Genomic DNA, 23,572 nt, shown 5'->3' with positions numbered 1-23,572 from the left:
ACCGATGAGGAACCCACATCACCGACAAGACCTTAACAGGCCTCTCAGTTCTGTCGGTCACCTTAGCCTCTGATAGAGGAACCTCGGACCAGAGTCCGGTAACAGCTCCCTCATGAGGGGCCTCGAACCTTGGTTCGGTACAGAAAACCGCAATAGAGGCCTCGGGGTATGCCCTGGTGTCTGTATGGGAAACTCCAGACAAGGAGACCCCGAAGCAAGCTCCAGTACCCACCGCCTCAGTAGAACTGGGCCTTTGAATAGCCCCCACGGGAGGGGCCTTTGATTGCATTCCGGTGTGAGCAGGCCCCTTACGGAGGACCTCGGAGAACACTCTGGTACTTTTCTTAGGCCTGGAAGTTACCTCAGAGGAAACCCTGGTAACAGCTTTTAAAGCCCCTCCCGGACCGGGAAGGAGTCCCCCGGTCGGGTGCCCTAAAATCTAAAGAACTTTACGGGCGTCTCTTCTTCTCGTCGATGAAACTCTGAAAATGCGGAGGAGGAATGCGCTGAAACACCTCCTCCCACCCAAAAGGGAATCACAGTAGAAGCACGAGTCCCACCGGTGGTCCGGACCCAAACACTAAACAAAGAGGATGGGGATCCGCCCTAGCGAAGCGTCGTTCGCAGGAAGAAAAATTAGGAAAATCTATGGACTACCACGCGACTTCTAGGCCGAAGCAGGAAAGAAGGACACTGGAAGGAAAAAAATCTTCCGAAGATGCAAGTGCGTCCAGTCCCGAACGTGCGGACTGATGGGCGATGCGCTGGGTGGAGCTAAGGCGGGGGGGGTTACAGCCGCGTGCGGTACCCTGCGTAAACTGTAAAAAGCAGATTTTTCAAAAAATGTGTCCTTTCCCCCCAGAGTGCTCCGGTCCCGTCCCACAGGACAGAGGAATGTCCCATAAGTATGGAGGAAAGGGGACGGGACGTAGGAGTATGAAGGGTTTAAAACAGTTTGTCCCACTTGTGAGTCTTCTTGCCTTTGTGTCTACATAATCGTGCTATGAGAAATTGTGCACAGAGATCCATATAAATCGCCTCTAGTGGTACATTAGAAATGAAAGCAAGCATTGCACCTGTACTAAGCGTAGTGTGTGATTTAGGGTCAAAAGCGAGGGATTTCTTTGCTAGTGTGTAACAGTTCCCTACAACTACCAATGCATCTTGCAATTGTTGACTTTGTGGCTGGATAACGCTCCTCCCTTCCCGTTTCCATTGAAACAAGGAACTGATTTGTTTCCCTTAGTTCTTTGGCTTCGGTAATACAGGACTACCCCCTGGATGTCAAGTGCATGTAGTGCTCTTTCAGAACCGTTTTGTGGATTTTGAGCGATGGCTGGCAATTCAATTGACATAACATTTTGAAATATACACTGGAAAAAACCTTGGGTGTGTTCTTAAAACCACCTTGTGCTTGTATATTGCGATAAATGGTTCAGACACAGATAATGCCTGCGTTTCACTTATTTGTCTGCTTGAGGTGACCGCAAAAAGAAAAGCAACTTTAAAAGAGTTCCTTTAAGGGAGCTTTGTGCATTGGTTCAACTGGGGGCCACAGTAGTTCACCAAGAACTGTGTTTAAATCCCAACCAGGTGATAGCTGAGATTCACATGCTGTGCATAGGTCCGACATCCAGTGGTCACTGCGGAGTATTGCATTTTGTTTTTCGTAGTCGAAAAGGGACGTCGACAAGGCGTGTCTGAAATACTATCCCTATAGTGACGTGCGTTGTACCCACAATCCCTCACGCGTCGAGGTCCCTCTGTTTGTATTTTTCTGCCCTGAGGGAGCCTTCTAGACGTGAGTGAGTACAGCAAAGAGATATAAAAGGAAGTCTATGTCCTTCCATCCGAGCGGGGAGGAAGGGTGGGCGCATGTGAATCTAAGCAGATACAACCATCAGAAATGCTTTTACGGTAAGTAATGCATGGTCTTCTGATGTTTGTTAATCTGCTTAGAATCACATGCTGTGCATAGACTAGCGAGCAGTACCCGGAGTTGGCGGTGGGTTATGAGAAGGAACAGTAGAGAAAAGATGTCTTAATACTGCCTGTCCCACCTGGGAGTCAGATCTCAAGTGTGCATATAGACAGTAGTGTTTTGTAAAGGTGTGCACAGAACTCCAGGTAGCCGCTTTGCAGATGGACTCAAGGGGAACATTTGCAATGAATGCTATGGACGCCCCCCTGCCTCGAGTAGAGTGTGCTCTTGGCTTAAAGGGCAGTTCTCTCTTAGCAAGAGTATAGCAGAGAGTGATGCATTGAACAATTCATCTAGAAATAGTGGACTTTGAAACTGCATCCCCTTCTCTTCCTGCTGCCACCGAGACGAAGAACTGATTAGTCTTCCTCAGTGGTCTGGTTCTTTCCATGTAGAACATGACCGCTCCGCGCACATCTAGTGTGTGCAGAGTTTTTTCTCCCAAGTTGGAAGGATTTTGAAAGAACGTTGGCAGTTCTATAGACTGGTTTACGTGGAATTTCGAGATGAATTTCGGAGCAAACCTTGGGTGCGTGCGTAGAACCACCTTATCTCTGTGAACTGTAACAAAGGGGTCTAGAACCGAAAGAGCCTGTAGTTCACTTACTCTCCTGATGGAGGTGATAGCTATTAGAAAAGCAGTCTTAAGAGTGAGGTCTTTAAGAGATGCTTTGTGCATGGGTTCGAATGGTGAGCCCATGAGTCTGGTAAGTACCACGTTAAGGTCCCATCCGGGAGTTGGGTCAGCTATCGGGGGTGTATTCTCTTTACTCCCTCCATGAAGGCCTTTATAACAGGGATCTTCCACCAAAACACTTTGAGTTGGGAAGTGGTGTATGCAGAAAGTGCCGCTAGGTGGACTTTAATGGAATTGAACACTAGACCTGAATCCAATAAGTGGGTCAGGTATAGAACAATATGTGTGGGAGAGCAGTCAATCGGGTTGATGCTTTTTCCTCTGCACCAGATGACAAATCTCTTCCACTTGCTAGAATAGCAGTGGCGAGTGTTAGGTTTTCTGGCTTCCCTGAGGATGTCCATGCATCTCTGCGGGAGCTGTAGATGTCTGAATTCTATGATCTCGAGCCAAGCAGCTAAGTTCATGTTCTGGGGGCATGGATGCAGAGTCCTGCCCTTGTCTTGTGACAGCATGTTGTAAGGGCAGGGGAGTTTCACTGGGGGAGATAGAGACATCTCCATCAAGTGAGAGAACCATGGCTGTCGGGCCCACATTGGGGCCACCAGTATCATGGTCACTTGTTCCTGGTGCATCTTGTGCACCACCTTGTTGAGAAGGGGAGTCGGGGGGGAAAAGCGTAAACAAATTTCCCTGACCATTGCATCGACAGACCGTTCCCCTTGGATTGGTTCTGGGGGTACCTGGAGGCGTAACTTTGGCATTGTGAGTTCTCCAGGGTTGCGAACAGGTCTATTTCTGGGAATCCCCATTGTGTGAAGACGATGTCTTCGTGCAGTCGCCATTCGTACTCTTCGGGCAGGGGGAAATCTCTGCTGAGTTTGTTTGCCAGCAGATTGAGTTCCCCTGGTACATGTTGTGACAGTAGGAACATGTCTTGTTTGAGAGCCTACTTCCATATATTTTGGGCCAGTTTGGACAGTCCTGGAGAGTGGGTGCCCCCCTGCTTGTTGATGTAGTACATGGCTGTGGTGCTGTCTGTAAGGACCATCACCGTTTTGCCTTGTAGGTGTTCCTGGAAGGCTTTTAGCGCCTTGAACACAGCTAGTAGCTCCAGTAGATTTATGTGTTTGGATGCTACGTTCGGAGTCCACACTCCGTGAGCAGTCTGATGGGATAGGTGAGCCCCCCATCATGTGAGGGATGCGTCTGTGGTTAGAGTGGCTTCCGCCGCGGGTGTGGCAAAGGGTTTCCCTCTTTCCAGGTTTTCCTTTGTCCACCAGCGTAGTGAGAGAACCAAGGCCTGCGAGACCACCACTAGATCGTCCCATAGTCCGCTGGCCTGACACCACTGGCTGTTGAGCCACTCTTGCATAGGGCGCATGCGCAGGCGCGCGTGAGGTACCAAATAAATACACAACGCCATCATGCCTAGCAAGCGCATTGCTTTGCGTACCGTCACCTCTCGACCGGTCACATATTGAGGGATCTGAAACAGCATGTTTTGGACCCTCTCGTTGGAGGGGAAGACTAGGCCATCATTTGTTTGAATTAGAGCCCCTAGGAATTGTTTGATTTGGCTGGGGTCTAGGCTGGACTTCTTTTCGTTGATGGAGAAGCCCAACTGGAACAAAAGGTCTACAGTCTTTTGGGTATTGGAGAAGTATGTTTCGTAAGAATCCCCTGTTATGAGCCAGTCGTCGAGGTAAGGGTAAACTGGGATGGACAACCTGCGCAGGTGGGCCGCTGCCACTGCCAGTACCTTCGTGAATACCCTTGGTGCCGATGCTATGCCGAAGGGTAGCACTCTGAACTGGTAGTGTTTGCCCTCTATCATGAACCTGAAGTATCTTCTGTGCGCTGGCAACATTAAAATATGAAAGTATGCATCTTTCATGTCCAATGTTGTCATGTAATCTCCCTGTGATAGCAGTGGGATCACTTCCTGTAAGGTTACCATACGAAACTTCTGGGGTTTGATAAACTGGTTCGCTGGGCGCAGATCTAATAGAGGGCGCATGGTTAGATCCTTTTTGGGTACAAGGAAGTACACTGAATAAATACCTTCCGTTACCTGAGATAGAGGAACAACCTCTATGGCTCCTTTTTCCAGCAGTTGTTGTACTTCTTGGAGAAGGATGGCAAGGTGTTCCGGTGTCATGCGTCGTCCCCTCGGGGGTCTGTATGTTGGGGAACAGTTGAATTCGATGCAGTATCCGTGGAAAGTACCCAGCGGTCTGACGTTATTCCCTCCCATGCTGGAAGAAAGGATGTTATCCGGCCCCCGACCGGTGTTGCATGGGAGGGGACGCGAATCTTCGCGTCACTTGGTGTTATTGGGGGCTTGGGAGCCTCTGGGGGTGGACCCCCGACCTCTCCCTTTGCCACGGCGCTGGCCTCTGACTGTACTGCCCACTATTGGTCTGATAATTGGTGGCAGGGTAGTGTTGCTGCTGATACTGCTGTTGGCGTTGGCCACGAAAAAAGCGTTTGTTGCCATAGCCGCGTCTGGTAGTGGGCTTAGAGATCTGGTCAAGAGTTTTGATAGTATCGAACTCTTTTTTAGCCATCTCCAGAGCCTCATCCACCGCTTTCCCAAAGAGGTTCGAGTCTTCAACAGGTTTATTTATTAAAAGACGCCTGTGTCTCCGGTTTGAACCCCGAGTTGCGCAGCCATACATGGCGTTTTAGGAGTATTCCCTGAACCAGGGAACGTCCCGCTGTCTCTGCAGCATCCAGAGAGTTCTTTACAATACTCTGGTTGACCTGGGTTCCTTCGCCAATAGTTGATAGCAGGCGTGTACGTAGAGGTTCCGGCGCTTCTTCGGCGTCTTTGCGCAGCTCGGCCCACTGCGCGTCTGCGTAGCTAGCTAGCAAAGAATTGTTCTTCGCAATTCTTGCCGAAAAGGCAGCCGAGGATGTGACTCTTTGCAAGGGCATATAACCTCTTGCCCTCCTTGTCAGGTGGTGCCTCGCTGGTGGACAGCGGCACCCCTGCCCTCTTCCTTGTATTAGTTACTACAAGGGAATACGGAATGGAATGTCCTGATGTACAGCGGGTCTGAGGGTGAAGGAGTGAAAAGTTTTTCAATTCTTGGATTAACTCCTCTGATTAGTGCGGGTGTGGATAGCGAAGGGATGATTCTTCTCTTCACTGAAGCGAGGAGGGGAATGGTCTGGTTGACCGGGGGTTTCTCCTTAATTACTCTTTCCACAAAGTCTATTTCAGGAGAGATCTCCCCAGTGTCCAGTTCGAAATGTGCTGCTGCTCTGCGCAACAGGGCATTGAATGTGGGCTGATCGTCAATGGGAGACGTGTTTCTAACAGGTGAATTGTCAGGAGGATTAAGGTTCAGGACATCAGTGTCCGAATATACTGATGGGGATTGCCAGGGATGAGACGGTCCTTCTTCTGGATTTTCTCCGAAGCCTTCTCCTACCATTTCTGGGCTGTCTTCCAGACCTTCCTCCTGGTTCTGTCCCTCTTCATCGTCCACAAATTCATCCTCCTCCAAGTATTGTTCCTCACCAGTGAGGTCATACACATTATGGAAATCTGAGGCTGTGTCCTGCTGGGGATAGAATAGTCTCGGGAATTTGGCCCTGGGATCCTCCTGAGGCCCTTCTCTTGTTCTCTTGGGAGTAGGAGGGTTCTGGGTCTTCATAAACCTCTCCATTCTCTCCATGCAGAGATGGAGCCTTTCCATGGTTTCATGGGGTACCCCTGAGCGGTCTAGCGGGGGAAAATTAGTGTCATCTAGCTGAAAACGGCTCGACCTCTCCCATAACGTCGAGGAAAGTGTCCCGTCGCCTTCCGAAAAGCCTTCCGGCGTGCTGGGGGTCCCCCCGACTGAAGGGGGTAGTCCCTGTCTTTCTTCGGGCTTTTTCAGCGTGTCTTTCGACCTTTGCGTAGCGCTCGACGTCTTTCAGCGTACGCTTCTGGGCGTCGGCTACAACGATCCTCGCCAAGCTCTCTGCGACTCGTTTGTCAGCTTTGGGCTGTGGTTTCGACGTTACGGGTGTCGATCGTTCTACGGCGGCGTGCGCTCTCTGCTGGTGCGCTCCGGCCGTTGGTTTGGGGGCGGCGCCCTTATTTGCCGAAAACCGAGTCGCTGGTCGCGGTTGCGAGAGGGGCTTCGAACCTGAACGGTCCGAGGAGGCCGCCGGTGGAACCTGCGTCTCCTTCGGCGCTGATGCTTTCTTCGTCTTTGACGAAGAAGAGCCATGGGTTGTGTGCTTATGTGTGGTATCCTGTGCGTCAATGTCGCCGGGGTGTTTATCCCCATAAGCAGGGCGTGAGCCGAGCCCGTCGGGGCCAGGGACAGACGACGAAGAGCGCGAGCGCTCTTTAGAGGGGTCTACGACTTCCGTAGCGGAGGTCGTGTTATCACATTCCTCGTCACTGTCGGTGGTAGCAGCGGCGGGTGAAGAATCGGCCTTCGACATAGCGTAGGCCGCCCACCTCTTGACCCTACGGTCTTTTAGAGTCTTTGGCTTAAGAAGCCGACAAGCCGTGCAACCCTCCTCTTTGTGATCGAGGGGCAAGCAGCGGTACACCGTGAATGCTTGTCCTTCCAAGTAAACTTGCCCTTGCAAAGCGAGCAAAACCTAAAGGGTGTCCTCATCCATAGCCGAGGCAATAAATCGTGATAACGACCCCAAGGGAAAGGAAGGGGAAAAGGAAAGGCATTCTCAGAAAAGAACCAGAGATGTCCCACGACCCCACTCTCCCTACTGTATTTGGCCTGCGAGGCCAGGCCACGTGTTCGGCAACGCCGAACGCGAGGCCAGGCCACGTGTTCGGCAACGCCGAACGCGAGGCCAGGCCACGTGTTCGGCAACGCCGAACGCGAGGCCAGGCCACGTGTTCGGCAACGCCGAACGCGAGGCCAGGCCACGTGTTCGGCAACGCCGAACGCGAGGCCAGGCCACGTGTTCGGCAACGCCGAACGCGAGGCCAGGCCACGTGTTCGGCAACGCCGAACACGTCGGCCTCGCGCCGAAGGATCTCCTCCGCTCGTCCCCTCCGTCGAAGATCTTGCTCAGCGGAGACACCTTCACAACTGCGTCGAGGGAGGGATCGATGTGTTATATATAAAGTAGGAAAACGACTAAAGGTCGAGGAGAAGAAATCTGCAATGTCTCTCGAGGAGCTTCGCGTAAAGGCGACCAGTAGCTGGGCGGAAAAAAACAATCTGAGGGACCTCGACGCGTGAGGGATTGTGGGTACAACGCACGTCACTATAGGGATAGTATTTCAGACACGCCTTGTCAACGTCCCTTTTCGACTACGAAAAACAAAATGCAATACTCCGCAGTGACCACTGGATGTCGGACCTATGCACAGCATGTGATTCTAAGCAGATTAACAAACATCAGAAATGCATTTTACGCCTTCCATCAAAGACTTGAAAATGTGTACCTTTTGCCAAGTTACCTTGTGCTATAACGTGTGTGCTGCTAATGCTGGTAAATGCACCTCGAGTTAATTGTATACCAGACCCGAGCCAAGCAAATGAAGCAGCTAAAGGACAATGTTGGTTTGTGAGCAGTTAATGGGGCAGATGTGTTTTGGGTATGCCAGACCACAAAGTGCTTCCATTAATTGAAATTTGGTTTCTTTGCCTCCCTTAACATGTCCATACATTGAGAGGAAAGTTGAAAATGGCTGAACTGTAAGATTTCAGGATTCTAGCTGGTTATGCGAGTGCTCGGTTGATTTTTTGTTGCCGTTTTGTTAGCCAGTTGAGTGAAACATGGGAGGATTGATTGAAGGGCACAGAAACCTGTTGAACAGGTGGGAGTCCACACCTCTGTCGCACAGTTTGGTGCAAGGAGTATCATTGTTAAGATGTACCCGGTATAGTTTGTGTACCACCTTGGGTGGCAACTGAGCCGAATGTAAAGTGCATGAAAATCCAAGACCAGCTCCTCCTTTGTGCATCGTCTAAGGACTATGGATATGACATGGGTGCAGTGTCTCTCGATGAGGAAGCTCTTTCCTACAACAGTTTTGAAAAGAGTAGCATGCTATTTTGAGAAATAGGAGCTCCAACAAGTTTTCTGCTGCTTGGATTGGTGAGCTACAATTAAGGAGTTCAAAAAGTGCCCCCAGCCAGTCAGGGATGCAACTTTTGTGATAGTTTACTGTACCGGCAGCTTGACAAAAGATCACCCTTTCACCATGTTCTCTTCTGCCACCAATGGAGAACTTTTACTACTTTGTGAGCCCACCGCTAGATCATCCCACTTGTCTGTCGCTTGCGGCCACTGTTCCGCTGGCCACTGATGTACTGGGAGCATGTTGAGACTGGCATGAGGAACTATAAAGGGACATGACACGATCATGGACAGCAGTTTCATTAGCTTTCTGACAGTTATCTGGTGACTTGTTATATAGCAAGGGTTCGGAACATGTAGTACAAGCACTCCCTCCTGAGAAATGCAAGTCTTTATTTTGCGTGACTAGTGTGGCCAAACGTATTGTTTTGGCTTGGAACAAGACTGACTATTTCTTGTTAATGGAAACTACTAGACTGAGTAGATTTACTGTTCCCTAAGCGTGAGAGAGGCACTTTATGCGCTTTCCACTGTTAGCAGACAGTTGTCCCGATAAGGGTACACTGGGATGCCATTGGTGCACAGTCAATATGCCACCACTGAGCTTTGGTGAACACACAAGGTGTCAAAGCAATTCCAAAGAGGAGCACCTTAAATTGAAAATGTCATGTCTACATTTAAACTGTTGGGATGACGTGGGAACACTGAAATATTAAAGTATGCATCTTTCATTTCCAATGTTGTCATTTATTCTTCATAGCGGAATGACATGGAGGGTATTCAGTCTGAATTTTTGTGGTTCGACATACTTGTTTGCTGACAGTACGTCTAAAGCTGGCTTTTTTGGTTCGGTCTATTTTGGGAAACAGAAAGTATAGCGTATGTTCTTGTTTATCTGATCCTGAGGGACTTCCTCGATGGCTCCTTTTAGAACAGAGTGGCTCCATCTCTTCTTGAAGTAGTGCAAGACAGTTGTGTTTAATTTTCTCAGATTACAGAGGTAGATCATGTTGTCTGGTTAAAGGATTCAGGCAATAACACCTCTTGGACTGCGATTAGCACCTACTTGCCGATTTGAATACCATTCCCGGAATAGGTGTAATATGTTTTTGTACCCCTAGCCCCTACTGGGGTAACACAGGAGAGAAGCACTACTGTGGAGTCATTGATTTGCAGCCAAAGCTGCCAGTTTGGAGTTCTGGTGTGTAAACCTGCCTCTACCATAACCCAAAAATATTTATGTGATCTGAGGAGCGTTTTTAGTATCGATTTATTCAAAACAAACATTTAGTGCAAGCAAATCCCTACTATTTCACTTTTATACAATGTCACTTATTCCAAATAATATTTTATACAATTCGATGTATCCTGCCAAAGTTGTTGAAATGGGCATCAAATAAATCTATGTAATGCATCAAATTGTGCCTCAATTTAGACAAGAATCAAATTATGTATACACATACATTTTGGACAACACATGCTTCACAATATTTGTGCTTAAATCAATCTGCACACTATAAGTGCTTCTTCTGGCTTGTTAATTTTTATTTGGAGGTCCTCTATTTCTTGTTCTATTTTTATTTATTTTATTTGTAATGCGCCGTAAACCCGCAGGCATCAGGGCGCAACAGAAAGACATGGACAAGAGCTGGGAGAGTAACCAGCTACGTATATAACTGGATGTTAAATTCTTCTGTGCGTACATACTCTAATGGTTGTGTAGCTTCTATTTTACTCAATCTTCAAAATCGAAGTTAAGTCAAGGTCGAAATTGTGTTCCCATAAATGCTTTTTATGTTTTGTGTTTCTTTGAAAATGTAAATCGTGGTTTGTAGCACCACAAATATTCTCAGAAAAGCTGGAAGATGAACAAGTTACTTACCCCTGGTAACATTGTTTCAACTGGATGTTCCTCCCACGTATTCCTAATCTTTGACATTTTGTCCAGCTTCAGAATAAATATTTTCAGCAGAGGGCGCTGGGCGTCTATGCCGTCAACTATGTTCCTTGAAGGCCCCCATCACAAGGAGGTCATCGAAGGCATATATAGCATGTGCAGCGCCCGTTGGCTTCAGTTCTGTTTTTTCTCCATGACAGCAGAAATACCAGCAAAAGCACGGGAATGACCGTACTCCGCCTTGAAGGAATGAAAGCTGTAATAGCATGGGAAATTCTACTGTGGGGTAGGCTGGATGGGCGATGAGGAATACGTGGGAGGAACATCCAGTCAAAAGAAAGCTAGCCGGGGTAAGTAACCTGTTCTTCAAATGGATTGTGTCCTCCCACGTACTGCTCATCTTTGCTAGACACCCAAAGTAGTATTTTATTTGGGGGGAGTAGAATTTAATTTGAATTGTTTTCATGGACCATGTGCAGGACTGCTTTACCAAAGGTACTATCCTGACTGAGTGAAGATTCCAGGCAGTAATGCTTTGTAAACGTGTGGATATTAACAATAATAGTTGCCGCTTCAAATCTTTTTTTATTTCTACACCCCTTTGCAGGGCTGTAGAGGTAGCCATGCCCCTGGTGGAATGGGCCCTGAAACCTTCCGAAGGCTCCTTCCCTGCCAACCTGTAACATTCCGAAATGGCCAGAATGATCCATCTGGATAAGGTCTGCTTAGAGACAGCTTGACCCAGTTTGTGGCCGGTATATCCAATGAAAAGCTGGTCCTCAATATTAAGTTTTGACAGTCTAGATATATAAAAGCTTAACGCTCTACGGGGATCCAACCTCCTCCTCCTTGCTAGGCTGGGGGGCAGGGGTAGGAACATGGCAGAACAATTTTCTGTCCTACCTGGAAATCAGAAATGGCTTTGGGTAAAAATTAGGGTTTGACCCTTCGAACAACCCTATCCTTGTGGAAGATAGTAAAGGGTGGCATGGACGCAAGTGCCAGCAACTCGCATACTCTTCGGGCTGATGTTCGAGCTACCAATAGAATGGTTTTAAAGGTTAACCTTAAAAAGGACATTAGTGCAAAGGTACAAAAGGTGCACACATTAGGAATTTTAGAACCATATTGGGGTCCCAAACTGGAACCTTGAATGGAGATTGGAGGGGGAAGGGGCACATTGGTGAGCCCCTTTAGAAAGTGTGTCCCCAGTGGGATTTTGACGTAGGAACATTCCTCTGACGAGCGCTTAAAGATGGACAGCGCCGCCACGTAGCCTTTAATAGCACTTATCTGGCGCCCCAGATTGGCCAAAGATGGCAGAAAAGAGGAACCATCCAGTGTTTTACACAGAAAAGGATCTAAATTATTTTCTCCGTGCCATTGAAATACATTCTGCAACTGGTGCAAAGACTTTGTTCCTGGCCTTCTGACCGAAAGCAAAATCTCCATTGCATCATCCGGGAGGTCCCAATCCTTGTATCTCAACCTTTCAGAAACCAAGCATGAAGGTTGAGTGTCTTGACCTCTGGATGGAGAACCTGACGCTCCTTTCACGAAAGAAGCTCCTCTTTGAGGAAGATGCACTAGAGGCAGATGGACATGTCCAGCAGGTCCTGGTATCACGTCCTCCTGACACAATCTGGGGCAATTAGGATCATGCGTTTCACAAACTTTCTCAACCTCCTGATTACTTGAGGAATGACGGGGACTGGAGGAAAGGCATACAGGAGTGGAAATTCCCAGTCCACCACAAACGAGTCTTCCTAGAGCTCCTGTTTGAGCAAATTCCCTGGAGCAGTACAGTTCGCACGTGATGCCAGTCACAAACAGATCTACTTGAGGGGGTTCCCCAAAGGGTGAAGATTTCTTGGAGGAATTCCTGAGCTAGTTCCCACTCGTGGGAGGCTGTGCTCTGCCTGCTCAGAGCATCCGCCGCTGTGTTCTCTCGCGCTATGTGAACTGCCGACAGGAAGATTCCTTCTTGAATTGCCTAGTACCAGAGCTGCATTGCCTCTCTGCACAGTGGTAGTGACGCTACACCGCCTCTCTTGTTGAGGTAGTACATGGCCAGTGTGCTGTGTCATTATCAGGACATTCTTTCCCCATAAAGAGGGCAGGAAGGCCTTAAGCACTAGTCTGATTGCCCTCCGCTCCAAAAGATTGATATTTAGTTTGGACTCCGATGGAGACCAACGACCGCTGACTGTCAGATCGTTGGTGTGGGCTCCCCACCCCATGAGTGAGGCGTCTGTTACTACTGTTATCTACAGGCATGGTTGTCAAAAGTGTTCTCCCTTCAGAAGATTGTCCTCAGAGGCCCAACGCAGAAGCTCCTGTGTGACCCTGCTTGGAAACTGAAGTAGGTCCAACATCTTCCCTGATAACTGGGACCATTGAGTTCTTAGAGCCCACTAAAAGGATCTCATTCTCAGACCGGCCACTGGTACCAGAAAAATGCAGGATGCCATGAGGCAGAGCAACCTCATAAAAATGGAAGGCTGCGAGACACTAGGCATTTTGAAATTTGGTGACCATCTGAAGAATGTCGTGAGCACTCTCCTCCGGTGGCGAGCTCTTTTCCAAAGATGTATCCAGAATAGCTCAGATGAATTGGAGTTTCTGAGAAGGTGTCATATGGAACTTCTTGTAATTATGGGAGAAGCCCAGTCTGAAGGGAGTGGCAAGTGACAGTGAGATGATCCAGGACTTGTTCGGGAGAATGTGCTCTGATCAGCCAATCGCCCAGGTAGGGGTGGACGTGAATCCCTCCCTCTCCTGAGATTTGCTGCCACCAACTCCATCAGTATGGTTAAAACCCTCGGGGCTCATCACATTGCAAGACTCATTAGCCATACTAAACAGGTCAGTGCTCTAGAGTTTATCCTTTAACATTTGTCCTTATCCAGAACAACTCGCCAAGTTCAACACAATGTGCTCCGATTCATACATTTTCCAGGCCATCACCAGGAATTCACCTTGGCGAGTACAGCCGTTGCTTCCCCGAACCACCTCTCAGTAATTACCCAGCAATGATCTTTTGCCCACATACTATTTATCTAACAACTGATGAATTGAGAGAACGATCAACATCCTCTCCTTTTCCACCCTCACCCCTATGGTGGCTCTCCCAAGTATGGTTACTCTTTGGGTGCTTCCTCCACCACATTTTGATGCTTTGCATTTTTATCAATTTATGTTCCGCATGGATGTTATTTAACAAATCATTTTAAATATTAGTTCACCCTCACATGGAGTCACAAGAATACGCGCATGATCGCTTAAAATGATTAGGTTTATTTCGACTCATTATTTCTACTCATCTTCCTGATTTGATTTCTCTCCACTATCCTAACCCCGCCAATGGTATGTACCAATGATTTATGTTATTCTATTGCCATTATTTAATCTGCATTACTTACATGAACAAAACATAAACATAGTATGTATTGTCATCCGCCTTGACAAAGGCACCTTTGTGTCGAAACCCGTGTAGGCTGAAAAGGAACATTCTGCGACACATTAATTAAAAAGCAGCTTACCCAGCTTCTCAGGAAATTTGTGTTGCCTATAATCAACTAACAAACTAATATTTAGGCTAGCACAATTACCCAGAGCTATGCTCGTTCTCTCCTCTCTCTCACAGCCCTGTAATCTAGATAACTGCTTAATGAGCACTCACCGGCAAGCTGGAGGGCCTTGTCTGGAGACTCAGTTCATCTTGCCCTCCTTTGCTGGATGTCATGGAAGGGGTTGACGATGCTTGGGAACCAAATGAGTCCTGAGATAACTCCTGAAATAAGAGAAGCATGAGAGATAAGACACCAAAGAGAACAAAGAAGCAGGACAACAATGACCCTACTGAAAGAATCTTCTTAGAATCCCACACTTTTCAAACAAATATATGTTCCCCCAGTTGAGGCCCTCATAATAAAGAGCTTGCATTGCATGTGCGCTTAGCAGAGCTCCCAATTCTGACAGGAGCAGAGCTCTGCTGAAGTCTTACAGATTTTACATTTAGGATATTGGAGGGCGGTTCAGCAACACCTAGTGATGGATCCAAACAGTCACTGAGCATGTTGAGCGGGGGATTTCATAATGAAGGCAGAAAAAAGTTTTGTTGTCTTTACGGCTGGGTTCTGGTCAAAGGTGGAACTATGGCACCACATTTAATTTAGGCTCATCAATTTTGCTTTAGCACAACAATGAAGTTTAATTTCAAAGGTGGTGCTTCAGCACCACTACAGTTTGGTTAGTAGGAAGTGCTTGAATGCCACAATTGCTATTCTGAATCATAGTGAGGGTACATAGTTTAGGCTGGTAACTGGTGCTTTCTCTGAATTAATCGTTTTGGCTCCAGAGTGGCGCTTTAGTACTGCAATTTTCAATGGCTCTTTGCTCATGCAAAAACTCTTTGGGTTAACAGAGGACACTTTAGCACCACCATTCGATACGGCTCATAGGTGGCATTTTTGTGACAATCGGTTTAGGATAATTTGCTTTGGGACCCAGATCCCACTTTAGCGCTGCAGATAATTCTGGCACAATTAGTTGCCGCTCATAGATGGAGCTTTCAAACCATAATGAGCTTTGATCTATGGCACTTTAACGGGACCGTTGGTTTCGGCTCGCAGGTGGTGCTTTGTTGACAATTACCTTTGACTCAATGATGGCGCTACAGACATGCCATCAGTTTAGGCTTCGTTAGGGCAGAAGTAGTATTTGCACTGGAGAGGAGATATGGACATATTTGGGCATGGACTATGTGCATCCCCAGCTTTGGAGCGCACAACAATCATGTACTGGTTTATTCCGGCTGTTAGCGAGAATTCACATTTCTGTGCTAATTCCCTTCTACCTTCGAGACGCCCAGCTCTTTCACTGGACTTTAGGACTTTTCATTTTTATCCTGAAGTGAGTGAGACCTTTATTTTTATCTGATTTGGACTGTTTCTTTTGGTTTTGGAGTCTGATAAACTCCACAGGCATCTTTTTGTATTGTGACCCACGGAACCTTTAGTGCAGTGTCACAGAGAAGTCCTTTGGATTGCTCTTAAGGCTTAAATACCTACTCTTGGATAAACTACTGTTTCCAAGAGTAGTAAAGTGAAATAAAGTTACTCATCGTAGCAACTAACTTACTCCTAGTCCATAGTCCCCTTTCCTCCATACTTGTGGTGACATTCAGTCCTTCAGGAAGGGACTGGAGCAGTTTTGTTAAAAAGCATAAATTGAAAATTTGTGTCCTATTTTTACACGGGGCACTGCATGTGGCCGTGACCCCGCCCTCCTGAGTTCCGCCCGCGCATCACCCTTCAGTCCTTTTCTATCACCAGGTCTGCGACGATTTAAGCAATAATAGAGGATACTTAGAGGGAACAGCGGGCGGGCGTATTGAGGAAAGAGGACTATGGACTTGAAGTAAGGTAATCACTACGGTGTGTAACTTTGTTATACTCCTTCGTCCTGTCCCCTTTCCTCCATACTTGTGGGAGATTCACAAGCACACCTCACAGGTAATACGAGTGAATGGAAACTCTTACTACAATAGGTTCTTCAAAACAGCCTGGCCGAATTGGGCATCGGCCATGGAGCTCAGTTCCAAGGCAGTAATGCTTACAAAAAGCTGATGGGGAAGCTCACATAGCCGCCTTGGCAATGGTTTCCCAGGGAACATACTTCTGGAAGGCAACAGCAGCCGCTTTGCCACATACAAGATGGGCATGAATGCCCTTCGGAGGTTGAAGGCCCTGACTGGTAGATGCTTCAGAAATGCAGGAGGCAATCCATCGGGAGATGATAGCCTTTGAAGCAGGTTTCCCTTTCGGGTCTTCGAATGTGACAAAGAGTTCACTTGTGTTGAAGTAAAACGTCAGGGGTCGCCCGACATCTAAGTTGAGTAAGACTCTCGGCCTCGGAGGCTTATTTCGGAAAAAAAGACAGGCAATGAGATCAATTGACTGAAATGAAAAATCGGTAACCACTTTAGGCAGGAAAGAAGGATCAGTGCAGAGCACAACCATATCCTTATGGAAGGTGAAGAACGGATGTTCCACAGACAGAGCTTGGAGCTTGCTTACTCTCCTTGCCGAGGTCACTGCAATCAAAAATACAACCTTCCAAGAAAGGTTTTTGAGATCAGTAGTGGCTTTGTCGTTCCCTTAGATCCGCCACCCAAGGTGAACTTGCCATCACCAGATTCAGAAAAACACACTAGGCAAATCATTCCACAGGGTGGCTGCCCTATGGAACAGGCCTCCATTACCAATCAGATTAGAGCCTTCATACAGCATCTTCTGCAGAAAATTCAAGACCAACCTCTTCAGATAAATCCCCCAATTTACACAAGACCTTCTAAAAACGTCTTCACAAGCATGCATAGGTTCCATATGTGTTAGTGTTGTCGCCCCGATGCCTGCGGGCTCGATAGAAAATATATATATATGGGTTCAAATGATTTATGGCATAGGGCGGTGAGGACCACATTCAAATCCCATTTGGGATGAGGCTTGGGTACCGGAGGAAAAAGATGTAATAGACCTGCAAAATGCCTTTTAATTAATTTGTCAAAGAAAAGGAACAGACGTCTGTTGACAGCAATAGCTGACAAGTCCTGCAATACAAGACATGGATGCCCGAGGCTGCAAGATGTGATATGAACAAAAGAACCGTGTCAATCGTAGCGTGCCTGGGGTCGACCTGCGTAGCTAAACACCAGTGGCAAAAATGGAGCCACTTGTTCGTATAGAGACCTCGTGGAAGGTTTCCTGGCCGCTTGGGTATTGCACAAATCGCCCTCGGACAAGTTAAACTGCACGAATGATCTGAATTCAGGCACCAGACCGCCAAGCTGAACGATTGTGGTGAGGGGTGCCACATCTGGTGATCGCAGTGGTGAATCAGGTTAGGAATCAACAGCAGTCTGATCGAAGGAAGAATCGACAAATGCTGAAGTTCTGAGAAGCAGAATCTGGCTGGCCACCAAGGAGCTATGAACAGCAGAGTGCAATTTGATGTATTCCTGAGCTTGCAGAATGACTGATGAATGAGAGGAATTGGCGGGAAAGCATAGGCCTTCATGTTGTGCCACAGGATCTCGAGAACGTCCCCTAAGGAGAAGACTGAGACCGTTCCTGGAACCATATAAAGAGGAAGTTTGTTTGTAAAAGTCGCAAAAATGTCCACTTCTGGAGTGCCCCATTGGAGAAAAATGGAGAGAACCTCCGTGTTCAGTTTACACTTGTAGCTGGCTGCTGTCTGGCGGCTTACTGAGTCTGCAGTCACATTGAAGTGACCCAGAATGTGTACAGCCAGCAGCCAAATGTTGTGCTGGATGGCCCATTCCCAAATTTGAATGGCAAGGTCCACAAGGGGAGGTGACTTGGTGCCACCCTGCTTGTTGATATAAAACATCGCCACAGAGTTGTCCGTGCGGATACGGACCACCTAGTTTGTGATGGATGGCTGAAAATCTTTTAGCACCAGAAAAACAGGCAGGAGTTCCAGATAATTGATATGAAACTGCCTGTTCTGAAGTGTCCACAATTCGTGGTAATCGTCACTTGTGGGTAAGGCTCCTGAAAAGATGCCCCACGGAACACCTGTTGGGCGAGGACCACCATAGCAGATCCATCGTCATGCAGGATGGAACTGGGATCATCTTGGAATCAAAGTCCGAAGCCTGAGACCAAGAGCTCAGAAGAGCCAGCTGAGTAAGCCTCATTTTCAGACATGCAAGAGGAAGAGCCAGCACGCAAGAAGCCATGAGGCCCAGAAGCCTTTGAAGCCACCAAGCAGTCATTTGCGCTGACTGGAGGAAGAGCTGACACATGGTGGATAGAGCCACAATCCTGTCCGCCGTTAGGAACACCCTGGAATTGATTGTTTTCCAACAGAAACCCAGGAAAATCTTGGGAGACCGTCATGGAAGATTTCTGCCAATTCACTGAAAGCCCAAGGTGGAACAGGATCTGGAGGAAAGACTGGCTATTGCTCAATGCCGTCTGTGGACAAGGGCTGCGTAGGAGCCAGTCCAAATACAGATATACACGAACACCCTGTAGGCGGAGAAAAGCTGTGATGACCGACATCTTTGTAAAGACACGCAGCGCCGAGCTGAGACCAAAAGGGATCACGCAGATCTGGAAGTGCTCCCCTCCCAGGGAAAACTATATATATTTTCGATGCAGTCTCCAGATCAGGATGTGCATGTAAGCGTCCTGAAGGTCCACCGCGCTGTGCCAATCGCCCTTTTGAAGAGAGGACTTTATTTGACAAGGCGCCATCATCTTGAATTTCTCTTGGGGAAGAGAAAGGTTGAACTGGGAAAGGTAGAGGATAGTGCGAACAGGTTCCACCACTCTGAGGTCTAGAAGCTTCTGTACCTCGGCTCTGAGGGAGGGCGACCCGATCTGTTGAAAGGGAGGGTTGAAGGGTGGGGTCGGGGGGGGAAGCGGAAGCCAGCCCGAGCGATGGACAAAACCCATCGGTCGTCGGTGATGATCTGCCACGCCTCCAAATGAGACAAGATTCGTCCTCCCACCAGAGTCGTGTGCGACCGACAAAAAATATAATTTGGCTGATTTGTCGGCAGGGAGACTACCTGCCCCTGGAGAGGAGGCTGATGTCCAAGAGAAAAAACAGCCACCTTGCCGTTGTTGCTTTCGGTGGGTGCCGCCACCCGGAGTTTCAGTTCAGTGCACGCAGTGGTCCTGAAACCCCCTGAACCCAGAGAAGGATCAAGTCCGAGACCCAGACCTGTGTGCATAAGGGGCCTCAAACGGGGCCTTCACCAGGACCTTTGCCAGGGCCGACAAATAATTGGCGGCTTGGGTACTCGCTTTGATCTTTGTGAGTTCCTCATCCGTAGAAGAATGAAACAATGCCTTGCCATCAAAAGGAAGGTCCAGAACTTTGTCTTGCACCTCATTCAAAAACTTTGTTACATGGAGCCACGCCGGGAGGGGTCGATCCGACCAGAACGCCTCGAGCTGAGGTATCTATGTGCTGAGCCGCAGTTTCCAGCAGATCCTGTGCCAAGACTCTGGCGTCTGACAAACAGGCTTTAAAGTCATCTAGCCTATCCGTAGGAATACACTCCTGGAAATCGGCTAACTCTTTCCACAAACGCAGATTGGCATGATGTGCTCGGTGTTTGCTTGACGAAGTTGGAGCGCCGAATTGGCAGATACTTTCTTGCCCAAAGAGTCCAGAATTTTGTCTTCTTTGGACAGTATTTGAGCTGCAGCCGTTGAAGATGCAGAGGCCGGCTTAGATTAAAAAGTGGCCGCAGCCACCACCGTTGAGGAAAGGAGCAGACACGACGATAAGGCTATCTACTCTGAGGTGTGAAGCCTGTATCGAGAGTCAATTCTTTTGTTGATGTGTAGCCCGGTGTGGGGCTTATCCCAGACCTCACCAGCCTCAGCAAAAACATCCTTCTGGAGGAACAGGCCGGTGCACTCTTGAGGTGACAAGGTAAATGCTGCCGAAAGCAACCCCTCCTGTGGAGCAGCGGCCTCAGGTTCTGGATATCAAGGAGGGCCATCATATCCAGGGCCCAGTGATGGAATGCTCTCAGAGCGGGGCTGTTCATCGCTATCCTGATCCGTTTGAGGGTCATCCGGTGAAGCGGAAACAGCCGCTTGATCCGCCACGTGCACCGCCTCAGATTTTAAAGTGCTATCCCGCTCTGCCGCTTTCTTGAGGACAATGGAGCCATAGGATGCAGAGGTGGGCCAAGAGGATGAGGAAGAGGTGGAACCACCGACAAATGTGTAGTAACAGCTGGTGCGGAAGGCCGAACAGGCGGTTCAGGGTAAATTTCCTTGAAAAGACCCTTAAAATACTCCTTCATGGGGTCAGAGTGCATGAGCATCTGAAACTTCCCCAAAATCCATCCTCAGAAGAAGGTTTTGGCATTGTCAGAGGCCGCTCATCGGGGGCATACCCCCAAGAAAGCAAGGAGGATGGTTGCCAGGAAGGCCTACCACCGGCCAGGTCCACATAGACCAGTGGAGCAGAAGCAGGAGGAAGCGAGACTGTATGAGGCAGCGGTACCTGAGCTCGCCAGTCATAAGAAGGGCGGAACAGGTTTTTATTATCGACAAGGCATGGAAACGGCTGCTCAGCCCCAAAAGGAATGCTCGCAGCACCAGACAGCGTGAACATAGGGGTCAGGGAGGTGTCCAAAATGGCCACCGTGGACCAAGGCGGTTGGGCAGCCATTTTGTCAACACCTGAAGAGAACTGCGTCACATGTGTAGATGAGGCAATTGTCTCCTCTGGCGAGTCAGGAGACTTAAACAACACCTTAGCCTTGACACAAGGATCCTCGGCATTTTAGAGATTGCACCAAATTTAGCCTCCAGAGGAGGAACCTTGGCTGAGCAGGTAGTGGAGGAGCTATGGTCCGTGACGGTCTCCTTACCCCCCCTCGACAGAACCGGTATCACTGCAACCCCAAGCACAGGAATGTAGAGGAATCCACCTCACAGACCAGACCTTCAAAGCCAGTCTCTCGGTTCTGTCGGTAGTGACCTTTGGCTCAAGAAGAGGAACATCGGGTTTCACCCCAGTACGGGGAGCTCCCTCAAGAGGGGCCTCAAGCTGTGGCTCGGTACATAAAGCTCCAGAAACAGACCTCAGGGCGTACCCCGGTGCCTGTGTGGAAAGCTCCAGAAAGCGAGACCTCGGAGCAAACTCCAGAGTCGCAGATGAACTGGGCTGAACTTTAAAACCTAACAGGTGATCCTCGGAACGTGGTCCGGTTTTGACAGGTCCCTCGCGGTAGACCCCCAGGAGAAAACTCTGGTGCGCCTATTAGGCCTACGAGGCACCTCAGGGGAACCCATGGTAACAGAGCTAAAGCCCACCCCGGACAAGGAAGACCCCGGAAGGAGCCCTCTGCCCGGGGGGGTGGCCTGAAAAGTAAGGAACTTACCGGGTGTCTCTTCTTTTCGTCAATGAAAAGCTGGAAATGATGAACGCGCTGAAACACTTCCTCCTACCGAAGACAACGGAGTGCGCAGAGAGGAAATCGCAGTAGAAACACGAGTCCATTTGCACGAAGAACAGGACACAAATCCTAGACGGAGGACCAAGTGACCGTGGAACTGGAGCAGGAAGGAAGGACAAAGGTAATCAGAAAAAGAATCCTGGTGATGCAAGTGCGTCCAGCCCCGACCACGCGGTGAAAAGGACTGAAGGGCGATGCGTGGGGCAGAGCTCAGGAGGGCGGGGTTACGGCCACATGCGGTACCCCACGTAAAAATAGAAGAACAGCAAACATTTTCGATTTTTACAAAAGAGCTCTGGTCCTGTCCTGAAGGACAGAATGTCCCACAAATATGGAGGAAAGGGGACGGGATATAGGAGTAAGATTTTTCTTTTGGCGTTTGTTCTGTGGTCAACAGTGTTTGTGGGGGTGTGTTCCGTGGTTGGGATTACGTGGTGTGGTTCCATTTGGTTCATTCCTACTCCTGGTCGTCTTTCGCATGGTCCTGTTGGTTTTTGTGGCATGTTGCGCTCCTTAGTAGTAGGTTAATTTAGACTTTTTACATTTGGGTTGTCAGTGTTGTGATCCGTTGGTGTTGGTTTACAAGTTTGTTTGCGTTTAGGTCTCTTTTTAGGTTTCAGGGGCGGTAGCCCACATGCACCGCCTTCCTGGTCTGATTGGGATGGTTCTTGACTGATGGTTCCAGCTCCGTGAGCAGGCGGACGGTCCTCGCTGTGTGTTCGACAGCGAGTTCTCTTGACCTTGCATGGATTAGCCAGTCGTCCAGGTAGGGGGAGACGTGGATCCCTTGCAGGCGCAGCCGCGCCGCCACAAGTGCGAGGCACTTGGTGAACACCCTGGGTGCCGACTTTAATCCGAACGGCAGGGCTCTGAATTGGTAGTGACGCCCCTGGACTACGAATCTGAGGGACTTTGTGACCTTTTAGAATGGGGATGTGGAAGTAAGCATCCTCCAGGTCCAGTGACGATAGGAAGTCGCCCTCCTCCAGCTGTCCCAGCAAGTGCTGGAGGGTGACCCATCCTGAATTTCTGTGCCTCGATGTACTTGTTCAACCGACGCAGGTCCAGGATGGGGCGCCAACCGCCTGTCTTCTTTCGGACGAGGAAGTATCTTGAGTATACTCCGGAGCCCCGGAGCCTCTTGGGGACGAGCTCGATGGCACCCTTCCTGAGCATCGCTCTTACCTCCACAACAGCAGTTGAGGGATGTGATTCTCCTTCCTGGCCACGGGAGGAATGCGAGGACACTTTTGAAATTCCAGAGTGTGTCAGCGGGCCAGGGTGTCCAGCACCAAACTGTCGGTGGAGATGGACTCCCACATGCTGACGAACTTTGTCAGCCGGCCTCCCACTGGGGTGCTTCGGTGGGGGCACGAAGCTACGGCCGGTTCAGTCCTGCTTGGAAGAGGCCTTGCCGCCTTGGCTTCCTTGCCGACGGTGGCCAGACCCTCCTTGCTTGCCGTGGCCTCTGTAGGCCTCCTCGGACGAGGAGCGGGCCACCTGGCGGCAAGTAGAAGAGCCGCCGCTGGATCCCTTGGAGGCTCCCTGTCTGCCTCCAGAGCTCCGAAAGGGCCGTCGTTGCTGAAGGACTCCTAGGGCTCGGGCTGTTTCCGTGTCTGTCTTGATGGCCTGGAGGGACTCATCCACCGTCTTTCCAAACAGGTTGTTGCCGTCGAACGGCATGTCCAACACTCTGGTCTGGATGTCCTGGCGAAAGTCCGTCGCCTTGAGCCATCCTCGTCGGAGGCAAACCACGTTGCCCAGTTGGCGAAATCCGGTATCGGCAATGTCCGTTGCTACCGTTATGGCGTGATCCGACGCCACCTCTCCTTCCTGCAGAATCTGTAGAGCCTCCGCCCTCTTGTCGTCCGGTAGGAAGTCAAGCAGAGGAGCTATCTTGAACCAAAGCTCCCTGTCGTAACGGGCCACAATATCTAAGGCATTGGCCGTCTTAATCGTCGTCGCCGCCAACGAGATGAC

The 23,572-nt window shown here is 49.1% G+C and overlaps 1 protein-coding gene across 1 annotated transcript in view; it reads right to left on the bottom strand.

Annotated features, from left to right (window-relative positions):
• Positions 1–23,572, bottom strand: part of ARID1A (AT-rich interaction domain 1A) — a 1,380,737-nt gene that overhangs the window by 1,046,407 nt on the left and 310,758 nt on the right. The window contains exon 4 of the mRNA XM_069622865.1: positions 14,258–14,368. Coding sequence (XP_069478966.1) covers positions 14,258–14,368 — 111 coding nt within the window. The remainder of the gene's footprint in view (positions 1–14,257; positions 14,369–23,572) is intronic.

This window comes from Ambystoma mexicanum, chromosome 11 (assembly GCF_040938575.1).
Source record: "Ambystoma mexicanum isolate Mex_15411 chromosome 11, UKY_AmexF1_1, whole genome shotgun sequence".
In the NCBI taxonomy this organism is placed as follows: domain Eukaryota; kingdom Metazoa; phylum Chordata; class Amphibia; order Caudata; family Ambystomatidae; genus Ambystoma; species Ambystoma mexicanum.
Note: the sequence above shows the minus strand (reverse complement) of the source record. Positions and strands in the feature narration are given on the sequence as shown.